Source organism: Grampus griseus, assembly GCF_964374135.1.
Source record: "Grampus griseus genome assembly, chromosome: 19".
NCBI classification, from domain to species: domain Eukaryota; kingdom Metazoa; phylum Chordata; class Mammalia; order Artiodactyla; family Delphinidae; genus Grampus; species Grampus griseus.
In genome coordinates, this window is record NC_139013.1 from 46150424 (window position 1) to 46168857 (window position 18434).

Sequence of the window (18434 nt, forward strand, 5' to 3'; positions counted from 1 at the left end):
GTCCCCTGCATCGGCAGGCGGACTCTCAACCACTGCGCCACCAGGGAAGCCCAACCTCTGTCTTTTATTTAATGTTTTCTTCATTGTTCCATGTCATTCCATGTGCATGTGTAGATTTTATTTTGTTTTTGTTTCTGTTGTTATCTCCAGAAATTTGTACCTGCGAGGAGGGACCTATTCAGAGCAAATCCCCCCCGCCCACCTCCCAGCCATTGTGCCTGTTTGGGTGAACTCATGATGTAATAGGTTGATGCCCAAGAAGTTTGCCCCCAAAATGCTTTCACCCTTTTACCTCTTTGGTAGAGAGACCATATCTTTCATTTGGTCACACTTCTCTGTAAGTTGTTATAAGAATGCCGCAGGGAAAGATCACATATCCCCTCCTGTTAATTTAGTTTGTTCTCAGTAGAGCAATTAAATTATAGAATAGAAAGAGCCCAGAGCTCAGCCCCAAATGCAGAGAATATTTGGTAAATATATAACACCAGGCAATAGGATTCATAGGGCCCCTGTTCTTCTCTCCTTCAGCCTCAATCCTGAGACGATCTGAGTATGTCCAACTCGTTCCAGAGTTCACTGCTTCTTCCCATTTTTACTTCTGATGGGATGATTGCTTCTGCCAATAGCTAGACTTAGAGCATAAGAAAATTTTACCTTGGATCCACAATCTGAGCCGCCCTAAAAGAAAACAACAGGTGGGAGGCAGGGGTGGAGACATTTCAAGCCAGGCCTGTACAAGGCAGCTAATCTTAGGGCTCTGCACTCAATGGGTGCTTTTGCTTCCTCGGGGTGCTTCAAACAGGCAGCATGCTGGTGGGACCTGTAACAATCCACGGGGACCCGGACAATGTCTGGGATTACATCCCACAGAGGAGTCTCTGTCAGGTGACCGGCAGGCGAATGTCTGACTCTCCTCCCTCCTCCAGTGACCTATGGAGTAAGAAAATGACCAGTAACCAAGCAGGCATCTCATTTGAACTGTAAAAGAAGTCTAGTGTGTTTCTAAATGGACACGTGAAATGTTCCTAAATAAGAAAAAGCACCCTTTCCTGAGGTGGTTTTTTCGTGTGTGTGTGTTTTGTTTTGTTTTGTTTTAAGATGTTGCTATTCCATGTGACTATCAAGGCCACCCATGTGGGTAGGAAGTAAAGGAGCTGGCCCAGAACCTAGAAATTGAGTTTTGGATGAAGTTGAACCCATTATCCAACAGCAAAGTTAATGTTTGTAGAGTTCCTGTGAGCTCACAGCCCTTTTGTATGGCACGTGTTATTTCTCCCATGTCCCCAGAAAGTGGAGAAACTTGGAGCAGAGTGGGAAAAGTACTTGGAAGAATTCTGTAATGACTTGAGCCTGAGCCGGGCTTAATACTTGAGTCTTTGAACTCTTCCCTACTGAGACTGTTGCTTTTATAACAGTCTGTTTTTGTTGGTTATTGCAGCTTTTAAAAATAAGAAACATGCACAATCTTAAACAGTAGTATGTTATAGCAGTATTAGCAATAGCAGACATTTATTTATTGCTTACTAAGTGCCGGGCAGAGTTGTAAAAACTTCTCATATATTAACTCTTTCAATCCTCAACCTGTGGAAGTGGTTATGGTTATCATCCCCATTTAACAGATGACAAAACTGAGCCCCAGCAGTTAGGGAACAAGCCTAATTAGGTAGAAAGTGATATGACTCTAATAAATGGTATCTCATATTGTTATTAGATTGCAATCAGTTTGGCCATCAGAAATTAAATTATGGGAGGCTTTTTCCACCCTGTGTGCTTCCTACCAAGTACTACCAATGCCTATAGCATTCTTTGTGTTTTCATAAAATGATGGAGAAATAAAACACATTTCTTTACCATGTCAACTGTGAGAATTGCCACCCGTGACTGCATTTTTCTGCTTTTTGTCATAACATCAGTCCTCTCAACAGGTCCTATAGTCCATTGATCCTATTTCCTTCTCCATCCCTCACCCCCTCATGCCCTTACTCTTCTCCTTAAATAATGTTAAGTTCCAAGTCAGTCATTATAATCACTGCCTCTTCTAGTACACTATCAGTCCCCTTGCCCTCTTTTGCTTTGTCACACTTGCTTGGCCAAACCACAACTCCGGTTGAATCCAAATCTCTGCGTGCTCTGTGGGTGTTCTCCTTGGCTGGAGGGAACTCTGAACATGTTCTCTGGCCTCGCTGGTTGTTTTTTTTTTTTTTGGCTGTGCCGCACAGCTTGTGGGATCCTAGTCTGCAACTCATGATCGAACCTGGGCCCTCAGCAGTGAGTGCGGGGAGTCCCAACCACTGGACCGCTAGGGAATTCCCTGGCCTCACTGTTGATTCACGATCACTAACCTCAAGGAGACCCTTAGTGCTGCCTGGGAATCCTGCTGTATTTCTACAGTTTATTCATTCTCCTGCCCTCCTAGAGGATTGTTCCAGACCTTCTCCTCTCTTCTCAAAAGTCCCTTCTCAGCCTTTGCTGATGACCTTACTTCCTGTTTAATCGAGAAAACATTATTGGCGCTCACCGCCATATCTATGCACCTAATTGCATCTGTGCTATTTCCCCTTTCCTGTATTTAGTAGGTCTTTGCCGTCCATGCTCCCAGCAAAGCCCAAGGCCTCCACTTGCGCACTAGGTTTCGTTCCTCTTTGCTGAGTCAAGAGTGTTGCTCCAGCCTTCCTCCCCTCTCTCTTAAAAGTTACTTCTCTAGTGGCACATTCCTATCAGCATAAAACTATTGGTGTTTCTTTCATCTTGAAAACAGCAACCATAGATTCTCTTGATTATACTTTTCCTCCAGATACCAACCCGTTTCTCTACTTCCTTCTTGAGCAGACTCCTTAAGAATTCTCTTTTCTTGATTCTCTGATTTTTCTCCTTCCAATCTCCTTGATCCCACTGTAATCATGTATTTGCCCTCACTTTTCTATCAGAACTGCTCTTCTCGAGGTCACCGAGAACCTTCACGTTGCTAAATCAGTAGTCCTTTCTCAGTTCTCAGTTTGGGGAAGCCAGAATCATTTGACAAGTTGGTCTCCTTGAAACACTTTGTTCACTTGCTTCCAGGATACCACGCTTACCTGGTTTTCTTCCTGCCTCTCTCACTGATGTTATCTCCTTTGCTGATTCCTCCTTATCATTCTACCTCTAATGCTGAAGGACATAGAGGCTTAGTCCTTGGACCATTTCTCATTCTTTTGTATAGCGCAACCCTGGAGAAGTTTTTGAGGCTAATGTTATAAGTACTGTACATATGCTGATAACTCCAAAATTCATCTCTCCAGCTCCGATTTCTCCCTTGACTTTTTTTTTATTTAACTGCTATATTGAGATGTAATTCACGTGCCATACCAATCACCCATTTAAAATGTACAATTCAGTGGTTTTTAGTGTATTAAGAGAGTTGTGCAGTTATCACCACAGTAAATTTTAGAACATTTTCATTACCCCAGAAAGAAACCCCATAACCATTAGCAGTAACTCTGTTTCTCTCAATCTTACCCCAGGCCTAGACAACTACTAATCTACTTTCTACCTGTATATATTTGCCTATCCTGGACATTTTATAAAAATGGAACCATGTAATATGTGGTTTTCTTGTTTTTTGGTTTTTTTTTTGCGATACGCGGGCCTCTCACTGTTGTGGCCTCTCCCGTTGCGGAGCACAGGCTCCGGACGCGCAGGCTCAGCGTCCATGGCTCACGGGTCCAGCCGCTCCGTGGCATGTGGGATCTTCCCGGACCGGGGCACGAACCCGTGTCCCCTGCATCGGCAGGCGGACTCTCAACCACTGCGCCACCAGGGAAGCCCAATATGTGGTTTTTTTGTGTCTGATTTCTTTCACTTAGCATAATGTTTTCAAGGTTCATTCATATTGTAGCATATATCAGTACTTCATTCCTTTTTGTGGCTGAATGATATTCCATTGTATATTCCAATGGATTTTGTCTATCCATTCATCTGTTGATTTACATTTGCCTTGTTTCCACTTTGGGGGCATTAAAAACAATGTTGCTAAGGACATTCAAGTACAAGTTTTTGTGTGGACATATGTTTTCATTTCACCTGTGCATATACCTTGGATTGAAATTGCTGGGTCATATGGTTACTATGTTTGGTCTTTTCTGAGAAACTCCAGATTATTTTCCAAAGAAACTCCACCATATTATATTCCTACCCACAGTGCATGAGGATTCTGATTTCTCTGCATCCTTTCCAGTACTTGTTATTATCTGTTTCTTTGATAATAGCCATCCTTGTGGTTGTGAAGTGGTATCTCATTGTGGTTTTGATTTGCATTTCCCTAAGGATGTCAGGCATGTTTTCTCATTTGTTGCCCCTTTGTATATCTTCTTTGGAGAAATGTCTATTCAAGTCCTTGGACAATTTTTTATTTCGATTGTTTGTTTTTTTGTTGTTGAATTGTAAGCTTTCTGTATATATTTTGGATCCTAGTCCCTTATCAGATACATGATTTGCCAAAAGTTACCCATTCTGTTGGCTTTTCATTTTCTTGATAGTGTCCTTTGAGGCACAAAAGTTTTAAATTTTGGTGAAGCTTAATTTGTTTTTTTCATTTGTTTCTTGTACTTTTAAGAAATTGTTGTCTAATTTAAGGTCAGAGAGATTCACCTGGGTTTACTTCCAAGAGTTTTATAGTTTTAGGTGTTTGATCCCTTTTGAGTTAATTTTTGTCTGTAGTGTGCGGTAGGGGTCCATCTTCATTTTTTTGCATGGGGATATCCAGTTGTTCCAGCATCATTTATTGGAAACACTGTTCTTTCTCAGTTGAATGGTCTTGGCACCCTTGTCAATCAACCATAGATATTTGGGTTTACTTCTATACTCTCAATTCTATTCCTTTGGTCTATGTGTTTATCCTTATGCCAATACTGTTATGATTACTATAGCTTTGTCGTTAATTTTGAAGTCAGGAAGTATGAGTCCTTCAACTTTGTTCTTCTTTTTCAAGATTGTTTTGGCTTTTTGAGGTTGCTTTCAATTTCCTTTGAATTTTAGGATCAGTTTATCCATTTCTGTGAAAAAGGCACTTGGGATTTTGATAGGGATTGCATTGAATCTCTAGATCAATTTGGGGAATATTGACATCTTAACAACATTAAAGTCTTCTAGTGTATGAACATGGGATGTCTTTCCAGTTTTTTAGACCTTCCTTGATTTCTTTCAGCTGTTTTGTAGTTTTTGATGTACAAGCTTTGTCTTTGCTTTCATGGTTCATTTTTCCCCCTAGTTGTTTCAGCACCAAATGTTGAAAATACTGTGCTTTCCCCTATTGAATTATCATGGAACCTTTGTAAAAACTCTATTTACAGATAAAGAAGATGTGGTATATATACAATGGAATACTACTCAACCATAAAACAAGATGAAATCTTGCCATTTGCTACAATATAGATGGACCTTGAGAGTATTATGCTAAGTGAAATAAGTCAGACAGAGAAAGACAAATACTGTATGATTTCACTCATATGTAGACTATGAAGAATAAACAAACAAAATGAACAAACCAGGGGCTTCCCTGGTGGCGCAGTGGTTGAGAGTCCACCTGCTGATGCAGGGGACATGGGTTCGTGCCCCGGTATGGGAAGATCCCACGTGCCGCGGAGCGGCTGGGCCCGTGAGCCTGCGTGTCCGGAGCCTGTGCTTCGCAGCGGGAGAGACCACAACAGTGAGAGGCCCGGGTACCGCAAAAAAAAAAAAAAAAAAAAAAAAAGAACAAACCAAAGGAAGACCAGCGCGTAGATACAGAGAACAGATTAGTGGTTACCAGAGAAGAAGAGGCAGAGGAGAGGGGAAGGGCAAAATTGGTAAAAGTGATCAACTATATGGTGACAGAGGGCAACTAAATTTTTGGTGGTGAGCATGCTATAGTGTATACAGATGTAGAAATATAAAGTTGTACACATGAAACATATATGTTATAAACCAGTGTTACCAAAATAAGAAAGAAAGGAATAAGGAAAAGAAGAGAAACTATTCACCATACATCTGTGGGCCTACTTCTGGACTCTATTCTGTTCTGCTCTATATGTCTGTCCTTATGCCAATTCCACACTCTTTTGATTATTGTGGTGTTATAGTAAGTCTTGAAATCAAATATTGATATTGTAAATCCTCTACCTTATTCTTTGAAATTATTGTTTAGAGTATTCTCAATCCTTTGAATTTCCATATACATTTCAGAATCAGCTTATATGTTTCTAGGAAAAAAGCCTACAGGAATTTTGATTGGGATTGAGTGAAATTTATGAATGAATTTTAATATCGCAACCTCCAATCCATGAAAGTGATTTTCTCTACATTTATTTAAGTGATCTTTAATCTCTCTCAGCAATCTTTTACAGTTTTAGAATAAAGGTCTTGCACACATTTTTAAACATTTATCTCTAAGAATTTCACATTAAAATTATTTTAAAAAATTAATTGTGGTGAACATACACATAACAAAATTTACCATCTTAACCACTTTTAAGGGTTCAGTTCAGTAGTGGTAAGTATATTCATATTGTTGTGTGACCAATTTCCAGAACTTTTTCATCTTGAAAAACAGAAACTCTGTGCCCATTAAACAACAACTCCCCATTTCTCCCTCCCCCAGCCCTTGGAAACCACCATTGTACTTCTGTTTCTATACGTTTGACTACTCTTGCTACCTCATGTAAGTGTTTGTCTTTGCTACATCATATGGTGTTTGTCTTTCCGTAACCTGGCTTATTTCACTTAGCTTGATATCCTCAGAGTTTGTCCATTTATAGCAAGTGCCAGAGTTTCTTTCCGTTTTAAGGCTGATTAATATTCTGTTGCACACATATCACATTTTGTTTAACCATTCATTCATCGATGGACACTTGCATTGCTCCCATATTTTGACTATTGTGAATAATGCTGCTGTGAACACGGATATACAAATATCTCTTTGAGACCTTGTTTTCAGTTCTTTTGTATGTATACAAGGAAGTAGTATTGCTGGACCATATGGTAATTTTATTTTTAATTTTTTGAGAAACTGCCATACTGTTTTCCACAGTGGCTGCACCAGTTTACATTCCCTCCGACAATGTACGAGGCTTCTCTTTAATCCACATCCTTACTAGCATTTGTTATGTCTTGTCTTTTGGATAATAGACTTCCTAACAGGTGTAGGGTGATAGGTCATTGTGGTTTTAATTTGTATTTCCCTAATCATTAGTGATGTTAAGCATCTTTTCATGTGCTTGTTGACTATCCATATATCTTCTCTGGAGAAATTCTGTTCAAGTCTTCTGTCTATTTTTAAATTGGGCTATTTGTTTTTTGTTGAGCTGTAGAAGTTCTTTATATATTCTGGATATTAACCCCTTATTAGATATATGATTTGCAAATATTTTCTCCCATTCCGTAGGTTGCTATTTCACTCTGTTGTGTCCTTTGATGCACAGAGGTTTTAAATCTTGATGTGTCTAATTTATCTGTTTTTATTTTTGTTGCCTGTGCTTTTGGTGTCATATCTGTTGAGGGTACTTTTAAAAACTTCATTTTCCGGGACTTCCCTGGTGGCGCAGTGGTTAAGAATCTGCCGGCCAGTGCAGGGGACACGGGTTTGAGCCCTGGTCCAGGAAGATCCCACATGCTGCGGAGCAAGTAAGCCTGTGCGCCGTAACTGCTGAGCCTGTGCTCTAGAGCCTGTGAGCCACAACTACTGAGCCCACGTGCCACAACTACTGAAGCCCACGTGCCTGGAGCCCGTGCTGCACAACAAGAGAAGCCACCGCAAGAGAAGCCCGCGCACTGCAACGAAGAGCAGCCTTCTCCCGTTGCAACTAGAGAAAGCCCACGCGCAACAACGAAGACCCAACACAGCCATAAATAAATAAATAAGGAAAATATTTTTTTAAAAAACTTCATTTTCCTGTAGTTTATTGCCATATAAATATGATTGATTTTTGTGTGTTGATTTTGTATCTTATGGCCTTGCTAAGTTAACTTGCTGGTTCTAGTAGCTTTTGTGTAGTCCATAGAACTTTCTACACACATAACTACATAATCTGCGAATCAAGACAGCTTTACTACTTCTTTTTAAATCTGTATGCTTTATTACTTCATTGCAGTGGCTAGGATCTACAGTACAATGTTGAACAGAAGTAGTGAGACAGGCATCTTTGGCTTGTTCCCAGCCTTAGGAGGAAGCATTCAGTCTCCCATTATTAAGTATGATGCTAGCTGTTTCATAAAGTTTCCTTCTATTTTTGGTTTGCTGAGAGTTGTTATTTTCAGTGGCTGTTGAGTTTTGTCAAATGCTTGTTCTGCATCTGTTGTGATGATCATAAGATTTTTCTCCTTTATTCTGTTAATATGATGGATAACATTGTTTTCTAAGAGTAAAAGAATCCAATTGGTCATGATATATTATTCTTTTTATATGTTATTCATTTCAATTTGTTAAAATTTTGCTAAGGAGTTTTACTTTTATGCTTATAAGGAGTATTTGTAATTTTCTTTTCAAGTAATGTTTTTGTCTTGTTTTGGTACCAGTAATATTGGCCTCATACAGTGATTTGGGAAGTGTTTCTTTTCTATTTCCTGGACGATGTTGTGTAGTATTTTTTTTTTCTTAAACGTTTGATAGAATTCACCAGTAAAGTCTTCTGGGCCTGGAATTTTCTTTTTAGAAAAGTTTAACTAAAAATTTAATTTCTTTAACAGGTATAGGGCTATTCAGTTTATTTGTTTCTTATCAAATAAGCTTTAGTAGTTTGTCTTTTTCATGTAATTTGTCCATTTCATCTAAGTTGTTGAATTTATCAGCAAGAAGTTGTTTGTCATATTTCTTTATACTTTTAGCGGCTGTAAGAATGTTTACCCGTCTTTCATTCCTGACTTTGGAAATTTGTGTCTTCTCTTTTTTCTGATTAGTCTGCCTAGAGATTTATCAATTTTATTAATTGTTTCAGTGAACCAGCCTTTGGTTTCATTGATTCAATCTATTGTTTTTCTCTCTTCTATTTTGTTGATTTCTGCTTTTTATTTCTTCCTTCTTTCAGTTTAATTTGCTCTTCTTTTCCTAGCTTCTAAAGTTTGAAGTTTAAATCACTGATTTTAGACCTTTCTTCTTTTCTAAAATAAGCATTTAAAGCCATGAATTTCCCTATAAACACTATTTTAGGCCCTTGGGCCGCGCCCGGCGGGGCATGGCATCCGAGCAAGGCGGTCGTCGGCTGGTGGCCAGTGCTGGGTACCGGGCGGGGGCCGGGGAATCGGCTGCATACTGGGGCCGAGGGCCGGGGCAGGCGGGGCCGCTTTCTGCCTCTCGCTGGCCGCGGCAGCGACAGCGGCAGGCGCCAGCGAGGCCCCTGGGGAGTGGCGGCGCAGCCTGACGGGTGGGACCATCGGCCGCGCTCAACCGGCGCGATGCTTTTCTCGCTCCGGGAGCTGGTGCAGTGGCTGGGCCTCGCTACCTTCGAGATCTTCGTGCACCTGTTGGCCCTGCTGGTGTTCTCCGTGCTGCTGGCCCTGCGTGTGGACGGCCTGGCTCCCGGCCTCTCCTGGTGGAACGTGTTCGTGCCCTTCTTCGCCGCTGACGGGCTCAGCACCTACATCACCACTATCATCTCCGTGCGCCTCTTTCAGGATGGAGAGAAGCGGCTGGCCATGCTCCGCCTTTTCTGGTTCCTCACGGTTCTTAGCCTGAAGTTCGTCTTCGAGATGTTGTTGTGCCAGAAGCTGGTGGAGCCGACTCGGGAGCTCTGGTTCGGCCTGATCACGTCTCCGGTCTTCATTCTCCTGCAGCTGCTCATGATCCGTGCCTGCCGGGTCAACTAGCCTCGCAGAAGATAAGCTAGAATGCGGGACCCCAGGCTGAGGTCCTGCTGCACCAGAGGAGAATTCTGGGTCTGAAAGCCAGCTTGTGCCCTGCTGGGTGCCCAGCTTTCTCTCTATCAGTCATCTCTGAAATTGTTCCCTCAGCAGGGCTAAAAAGAGCAGCCTTGATTCTTAAAATGTATCCCCTCTTATTTCATGCTTTGAATAGCTAATCTTGAATTGAGATCCTGAGAAGGATCCTGAGAAGGCCAGACAGTCCTGAACTCCTCTGACAGTTGGAAACTGCATATAAGTAAAATGTCCTGATGGGCTCTGAGTATTTTCATGGCTCCTGGGAAAGTACCCACTGTGCAAAGGCTGCAAAGCTGGACTCGGATCTCCCCTGGCCAGCAGTGCTGACCTGAGAGCTTACTGCCCCATCTGCCCAGACAAGACTTCCTTAGATGCTTGAGCTCTAAAAAGTGTAAGCCCGCTTGTGTCTCCTCCCCAGTTGCGCTGGGAAGGATGGCTCTTTCTTCATTCCAGCCCAGGCAGCCCGGAGTATGTTGAATAAGCATGATCGGGACCCTATCTGGATATCTGTTGCCTGAGAAAAGAACTTGCTTTCAATGCGCTGCTTGTCTTCCTATCCCAGCAGACTGCAGTGTCACGACTTTTCCACTACCTCGTGGCCGGCATAGTGCACCTGAGACCTTTAGGCCACCCTAAGGGACCAGAGAGTGGAACAGGTGCTCTGAGGCGCATAGCCATTGAGACCTACACATGGGAAGTTTGCAGATGGTCTCAGGCCACGCCTGTTGGCCTAAGGGCTTTGGTTTGATGCCGGTCAGGTGCCAAATGAGAACATTTGCTGAGATAAAAATAAAATAAGAGAATGTTTTGCTGAAAACAAACAAAAAAACCCACTATTTTATTTAACGTTTAAAAATATTGTGAATTCTATAAATTTTGATATAGTGTGCTTTTATTTTCATTCATTTCAATATATTTTCTAATTTTTTGTGATTTTTTTTCCACCTATAACTTACAGGTTATTAGAAGTATCATATTTAATTGCCAGATATTTAGGGATTTTCCAGATAACTTTCTGGTATTGGTTTTTAGTTTAATTCTGTTGTGATCAGAGAACATACTTTGTATGACTTGAATCCTCTTAAATTTTTTTGAGATCTGTTTTGTGACTCAATATGTTTTAGTTTGCTGAACATTCAACATGCATTTGAAAAGAATGTGTTTTCTGCTGTTCTTGAGTAGATCTTCTATCAATGTCAGTTAGGTCAATTTGGTTGATGGTGTTTTTCAGGTCTTCTGGAACTATACTGATTTTCTGTCTACTTGTTTTATCAGTGATAGAGGGCAGAGTGTTAAAATCTCCAGCAATAATTGTAGCCACTCCACCTTTCTTTTGATTAGTGTTCACGTGGTTATCTTTTTCTATCCTTTTACTTTTAATCTATCTGTATCTTCTTGTTTAAAATGGGTTTCTTAGAGAAAACATACAATTTTATGTTGCTTTTATCCAGACTATCTTTGCCTTTTAACTGGAATGTTTGCATTTAATGCAGTTATCAGTATGATTGGGTTTAAGTTGACCGTCTTGCTTGTTTTCTGTCTCTGTTCTTTGTTTCTTTTTATCCTCTTTGCTTGACTTCATTTGGACTAAGAGAATTTTTTATTCTATTTTATCTCCACTATGAGCTTGTTAGCTTTTTACCTCTTTGGCTTATTTTTGTTTTAGGGGTTGCTATAGGTTTTACATCCTACATTTTTAACTTACCATAGTGTATCTTCAGTTAGTCTTATACTACTTCATGGATGGGCTAAGAACCTTGCAACAGTATTCTTCCATTTATTTGCCTTCAGCCGAAGATTTCTAAGTCCTTCACTGCTGCCTCAAGTTCAACTACTGTACCTGAGAGGAGGGTGAGTGAGTAGTCCCTAAATAATAAAATTGAGATTTCACAGTTCATAGAGCAGACATTATAAGATTTGAGCAAATCATATTAAGTTGAGACCTGAAAGCACATATAGTCTTATTTTTCTGGTTCTGTGGTTCAGGTGACTATAAGGGTGAGGAAATTTCAGTATAACAGAGACAGGTGAAGACTGAGCTATAAATAGTAGGAGGCTGCCAGTATCAATTTGATGCCAGTTAGAGTAGAAGATTCAACTTACTACCTTATATAAGAATCAGGGATCATATTGGGAATCTTTGGTCTCCTAAACCCTGGCAGAACTAAGCTCCTCTACCTGTTAGCATCCTTCTGAATATGAAGACTATTTGTCCTGTTTCAACCAAAGCCTTCCTCTCTCTCAAGCCATAAACTCAAGGACTTGTTACTTCCCAGCACTGAAGTGTTCACTAGCCAGCTCTCAGTTTTGAGTTGGGATCATTAAGACTTGCATAGCTGCTTTAGGCTCAGAGCTCATCTCTGCACTTCTCCTTTTAAGGATCTGTCTCTAGACAAGACTGGCCTGTTCTCTGGCAGCTAAGTTATCTGCTCTGTCATTTAAAAATTTTTGGACAACCTGTCTACAAATATGGAAGCAACTTCACTAATTTTCTTTCTCAAATGTTGAAATTATAAACACTTGAAAGGATAGTAATACCTGTATGGTACTTGGATCAGTAAGATTTATTCAGTGTACCTGGATACTTATGTTTAATTCCCCTGAGCACTATGAACTGAGCCATATGTGATTCAGTTTCTTTATCGTGTTTGCTTAGATGTTCAAGAAAATCCTTGGGCTATGCAATACTTTATAGGTTCAGTTGCATTGATTTGGGAGGGAAGAGAGAAGGTAAACATGAACTTGACATTTCTTGAGTGCTCATTCAGTGCCAAACTTCCCATCTTATAGACCGGAAACAACAAAGCCAGAATTTGAATCTGCCTGACTCAGCATCTGCTTGTGCAGCCTTTGTGATGGGTCGCATCTTAGATGTGATAGGGTTTAAATTCTCTTCCCTATTGTAAAATTGACAGGGGTGCTGGTATACAGAGGGAAGAGCAGACTGGATGATACTGTAGAAAGCTATGTCTTTAGGGTCTTTTGTTCCTTCTGTTTCAGTAAACTCTTGAGTGGAATCACATTGATAGGTTGGTGTGCAGTGGCAGTCCTGTGTCTGATTTGGCCTTTAGAAAAACATAAAACATTCATGTAACTTGATTTTTTAATATACTATTTGGGAAGCAACAAAATCTTTTGCCGACAGATGTGAAAAAGTCTGTGAAGCAGATTGGGACTGACTTATGAACACTTATCTTCTTTCCCCGGTAGCTAGATTTCAGACTCCTCCCACCCCTGAGGTGTATAGAGACCAAGTCCATACATGTTAACTACAGTCTGCACACCATTTACCTAGAAAAACGTTTGAGAGCAGACTTGAAACCTATTTTTATACTCTATTGTTAGGTAACAAAACCTACCCCAAAACTTAATGGCTTTAGAACACAGCCATTTTATATTTGCTCATAATTCTGTGTCTCAGGAATTGAGGCAGGGCTCAGCTGGCTGGTTCGTCTCTGTGTGGTCACAGGTGGGGCATTTCATGAGATTGTAGTTGATGGTGATGGGGGGGGTGGAACATCTAAGATGGCTTCACTCACAGGACAGGGACCTTGGTGGGCGTGGCTAGGAGGCAAGGATCTCTCCCTCTCCAAGTAGCTTTCTCACCACTTGTTTAGCTTGGGTTTCATTACTTGGGAGCTGGATTCCAAGAGCAAGCATTCCAAGCAGTGAAAGCAGAGCTGACGTTCTCTTAGGGTCCAGCCTCAGAAGTTACTTGCTGTCATTTCCTCCACATTCTGTGGGTCTAAACAGGAATCTGGGCTAGGAGAGGGGCCATTGCAGAGAAGCCTGTGGGATGGACAGTATTGTTGTGACTGTCTTTAGAAATATAATTTATCATTGAATCCTTCCTCTGGAGAGCTTGAGCCCCACCCCAGGCCATTTCAGTCAGAATCTGAAGAAACGGTGAGGTGAGGTGCTCTTAGGGAAGTCCCGTGTGTGCTCTTCTAAGCACTCAGCCTGGCTCTTTCTGGCTCCTGCAACATGGCATACGATGTGCGAGACCACTCCCTCTCCTTTGAACCATAGTGATCAGAGAAATTGAAAATAATTTAAGCGCTGTTTCATTTTTTTCTAGAACACAGTCCTACCTCTGTAAAAATTTCCCCCGTCTGTTCCCGCACACGCTGATGTTTAGTACTATTGTTTTTTATGATACTAAAAAGTATGGTGAATTCCCAGTACGAGCTTGGTCTTCTGTGTCTGTGTCTTCTGTGATAGCAGAACATTGGACTCCAGTAGTTACTGAGTTGAACCATTAAAAATGGCACCACTGCTGCTGAGGGTTTTCTGTGGTAGCCAGAATTGTGAGCCTATGGATCAGACAATTGCACATCCCTGTTAAGAACTCAGAAAGACATGTGATCTTGCATCTGAACAGATTTAAAATTAGATTCAGCCTGAAAAGTGGCCTAAACATTTTTAAAGGAGAAATTTTTTTTAAAAATGTGGAGGCATATTTAGAATGCCTTGAATAAATACAATTTACTTCTCTGCACATTACTTTATTTAGAAAGGCCTAAGGCAGAACCCCTTCTGATTTTGAACCATTTAAAATAGAGGACATTTACTTTATCATTTTCAAAACACACAAGTTTTACTCTTGAAACTACTGGAATTAATTGTATATGAGAGTGTTGTGGTTCATGAAGTGCTGAACCATGAGATTCAGCATGGGATTCTCCCTATACAGTTGGCCCTCTCTGTCCGCAGGTGCCCAATGCATGGATTCAACCATGGAAAAAATTCCAGAAAGTTCCAAAAAGCAAAACTGGAGTTTGCCACTCACTGGTAGCTATTGAATATTTACATAGTGTTTACATTGTATTAGGTATTGTAAGTAATCTAGAGATGATTTAAAGCGTATGGGAGGATGTATGTAGGTTTTATGCATCTTATGTAAGCATCTTGAGCATCCATGGATTTTGGTTTCCGCTGCGGGGGCAGGGGGTGAGGGTGTCCTGGAACCAATCCCCTGTGGATGGATACCGGGGGTGACTCTCCCTGTAAGAGGTGTGGATTCCCAGGCCCTCCTCTCCTGAAGAGGCTGTGTAATAGATCTCTGGTGGGACTTTGGAATCTAATTTTACTGAGTATTCTGGGAACTTCTTAGAAAGGCAAAGTCATGGGCCCCATCCCAGACCTTCTGAATCCATATCTGGGATGGGAGGATATCTGGGGTGTCTGGGTTTTAACAGGTTTTCCAGGTGATTCTTATACTTGCTAAAGTTGGAAAAGCACTGTTATAGAGAAATCCCTTTCTTAGTTCTCTGCCTGAAAACTCCATTTCTACTAGAAAGTATCCCAAAAGATTTTCACTTACAGAGTTGTACAACTATCACTAAAATCCAATTTTGTAACACTTCCATCCCCCCAGAAGTTACATTATATCTGTTTGTAGTCAGTCCCTGCTCAGTCCCACTGATCTGCTGTCCTGGATTTGTGTTTTCTGGGAATTTCTTATAAATGAAATCATACAATACGAAGTCTTTTGCATTTGGCTTCCTTCTTTTAGGTTCCTCCATGTTGAGCGTGTTGTTCTTTTTTAATGCTAAATAGTTTTCCATTGTATGAACTTACTGCATTTTGTCTGTCCATTCACCAGGTGGTAGACAATTAGACTGTTTTTAGTTTAAGGCAAATATGAATTATGCTGCTGTGAACATTCATGTGTAAGTTTTTATGTGGATATGTGTTTCCACATGGCAGGTCTTTGTTTAACCTTTTAAGAAACAGACTTTTCCAAAGTGGTTGTACATTTCAGCAGTGGATAGGGGTTCCAATTTTCTCACATCCTCAAGACACCTGATATTGTCAGTCTTACGAATTTATAGCTATTCTAGTAGGTGGGTAGTGGTATCTTATTGTGGTTTTTTATTTGCATTTCCCCAGTGACTAATGATGTTGAGCCTCTTCTCGTGTGCCTAATAGCAATTCATATATCTTTTTTGGTGAAATGTCTACTCATACCTTTGCCCATTTGTTTTTTACCAGGTTGGCTGTTGTCTTACTGAGTTTTAAAAGTTCCCTGTGTATTCCGGATATGTGATTTGAGAATATTTTCTCCCAATGTATGGCTTGTCTTTTCATTTTCTTATATGGTGTTTTTTAAAGAGCAAATATTTTAAATTTTGATTGAGTCCAGTTTATCAATGGTTTTCTTTTTTTTTTTTTTAAGATGTTGGGGGTAGGAGTTTATTTATTTATTTTTGCTATGTTGCGTCTTCATTTCTGTGTGAGGGCTTTCTCTAGTTGTGGCAAGCAGGGGCCACTCTTCATCGCAGTGCGTGGGCCTCTCGTTATCGTGGCCTCTCTTGTTTGGAGCACAGGCTCCAGACACACAGGCTCAGTAGTTGTGGCTCACGGGCCTAGCCGCTCCGCGGCATGTGGGATCCTCCCAGACCAGGGCTCGAACCCGTGTCCCCTGCATTAGCAGGCAGATTCTCAACCACTGCACCACCAGGGAAGCCCCCAATGGTTTTCTTTTATTGATCATGCTTTTGTTGTCATATGTAAAAAGATGTTTGTCTAATCCAAAGATCACAGAGATTTTCTCCTGTGATTTCATCTAGAAGTTTTATAGTTTTAGTTCTTACACATGTTTCTATTCCATTTTAAGTTAATATTGGGGTATGGTATGAGGTAAGGGTCTCAGCTCCTTCTTTTTTTTTTTTTTAAAGAACCACTTGTACATTCAATTGTCTTAGCCCCATTTGTTGAAAAGACCATTCTTTCTCCCCACTGAATTCACTTGGCAAAATCAACTGGCCATAAATGTAAAGGATTATTTCTGGACTCAGTTCTGTTCCATTGATTTATATAACTATCATTATCTTGGTTACTTACAGCTTTATAGTTAAGTTTTGAAATCTGGTAGTGTATGTTCTTCGAATTTGTTCTTTTTCAAAATCTTTTTAGCTATACTAGGTCCTTATATTTCCATCTAAATTTTTACAGTCAGCTTGTCCATTTCTACAAAATGGTTATCTGTTTTTGAATCCTGATGTTTTTCATTCAGGAGTCTTTGTGACTTCTCAGAGAGCAACTGAAACTGACTGCTCTTTGAGAGGTTATAATAAACGGTTCCTGAGAGACACTTGATGTACCGGCCTCTCTCCAGGTTAGGCGTATAGCGGGTTGAACAGCTAATGAGAACACAAGGCAAGGCCAACTCCTGAGTAGCGATGACTGGGGTGTTTCTCTTAACCTCGATGGCTCACCAGTAGTTGGCACTCCATAAATACATAATAGGAGTAAGAGACCATGTACAATAAAGAACGAGTTGAGGATAATGCCTTTATCTTCCCTGTTCTTTTTGAGCCTTCCATATTTTAAAGCCACCTTTGTAGCCATGAGTTGTGAAGCAGCCTGGCCAAGCCTGGTTCCCTCTTCGTTGAGTTACCAGCAGCTTCATGGTTTTATCAGATTTTTTTCACCTGTTCTTGCTTAAGCCTGTAACACATTATCACTCAAACCAGACATTCTTTTATCTTTTCAGAAGCTTGCCAGAGGAAACTCTGGTACTTCCCTTCCTCAGTTTTACTTAGAGGAACATTTTATCTCTGGCCTGCAAAGGATGGCTGTTCATCTTTTAACATTTTAAATGTGTATTTCTTTTGAACAGGCCTCCTTCCAGACTGTAGTTCTTATCTTCCTTCTCTTTCACTAGGCCTCTTTGGGCTGGATTTGCTTAAACCCAGCTAATGTTTATTGAGCATTTGACTATATGCAGGGTATCATTTTAGGCCCTACTAGATGTGCAGAAATGGACAAAACACGGTTCTTGCCCTCATGGAGCTTACGCTCTGGTCAAAGAGACAGTGTGTAGTAAAAGTACACAGATAGCTATAGGAGGGAGCATATAAGAGATGAGGAGGGTCTCGGGGTTGAATGGAGTACTGTTTTCCAAAGAATCTGCTGTGAATCAGAAGCTACCTTTGCTGCATGTTTTAAAACCCAGATCTTGGCTTTCACAATTTAATCCTTGGAAGTCTTTTGCAGTGGTTTAGCTATCAACCTTGCTGGGTAAAGGACAGGCGTCCTCGTCCTGTTGACTCACTTTGCTGCCATTGATTTTACAAGGATCAAATTGTTTAATGGACATTCTGCTTTCCCTTGGAAAAAAAGGGCTGTATATATAACAAATGAACCAATAGTGACACACTTATAAATGGAGTAACATAATATTTTAAGCACCTCATCTGTTATTTAATATTTTATTCTTCCAGGGGAGCTTAACATGGTTCTCTTTCATCCATGGGTCTCTTGAAAGTGGGATTTTTTTTTTTTTTCTCTCCAACACTGCTTAATATTTCCATCTGAAGGAGGCAGTGGCAGAGGATTTGAGACGGTGATTCTGTTAGCTGCCTCCCCTGTCCCTTTCTGTGTCGTGGGAAACCCTCGTCTTTACCAGAACGTCCTGGCAGGTGTCCTGGTTGGATCAGTGGTCAGTGCTTGTCTGGTGACCTCATGGATTCAGTTAGGGACATGTTCTTTGAGTGCCTGTTGTGAGAGTTTTGTTTATTTCTTTGTTTTTAATCTAACCCACA

The 18434-nt window shown here is 40.7% G+C and overlaps 2 protein-coding genes across 3 annotated transcripts in view; both read left to right on the forward strand.

The window, feature by feature from the left end:
* ZNRF1 (zinc and ring finger 1) overlaps window positions 1-18434 on the forward strand; it is a 99860-nt gene that overhangs the window by 22095 nt on the left and 59331 nt on the right. The window lies entirely within an intron of this gene.
* LOC309836435 (transmembrane protein 203-like) lies at window positions 9403-9813 on the forward strand (the record flags this gene model as incomplete). The annotated part of the gene is made up of 1 exon (XM_082676439.1): window positions 9403-9813. One exon carries the CDS (start codon window positions 9403-9405, stop codon window positions 9811-9813), a length of 411 nt encoding a protein of 136 aa, XP_082532565.1.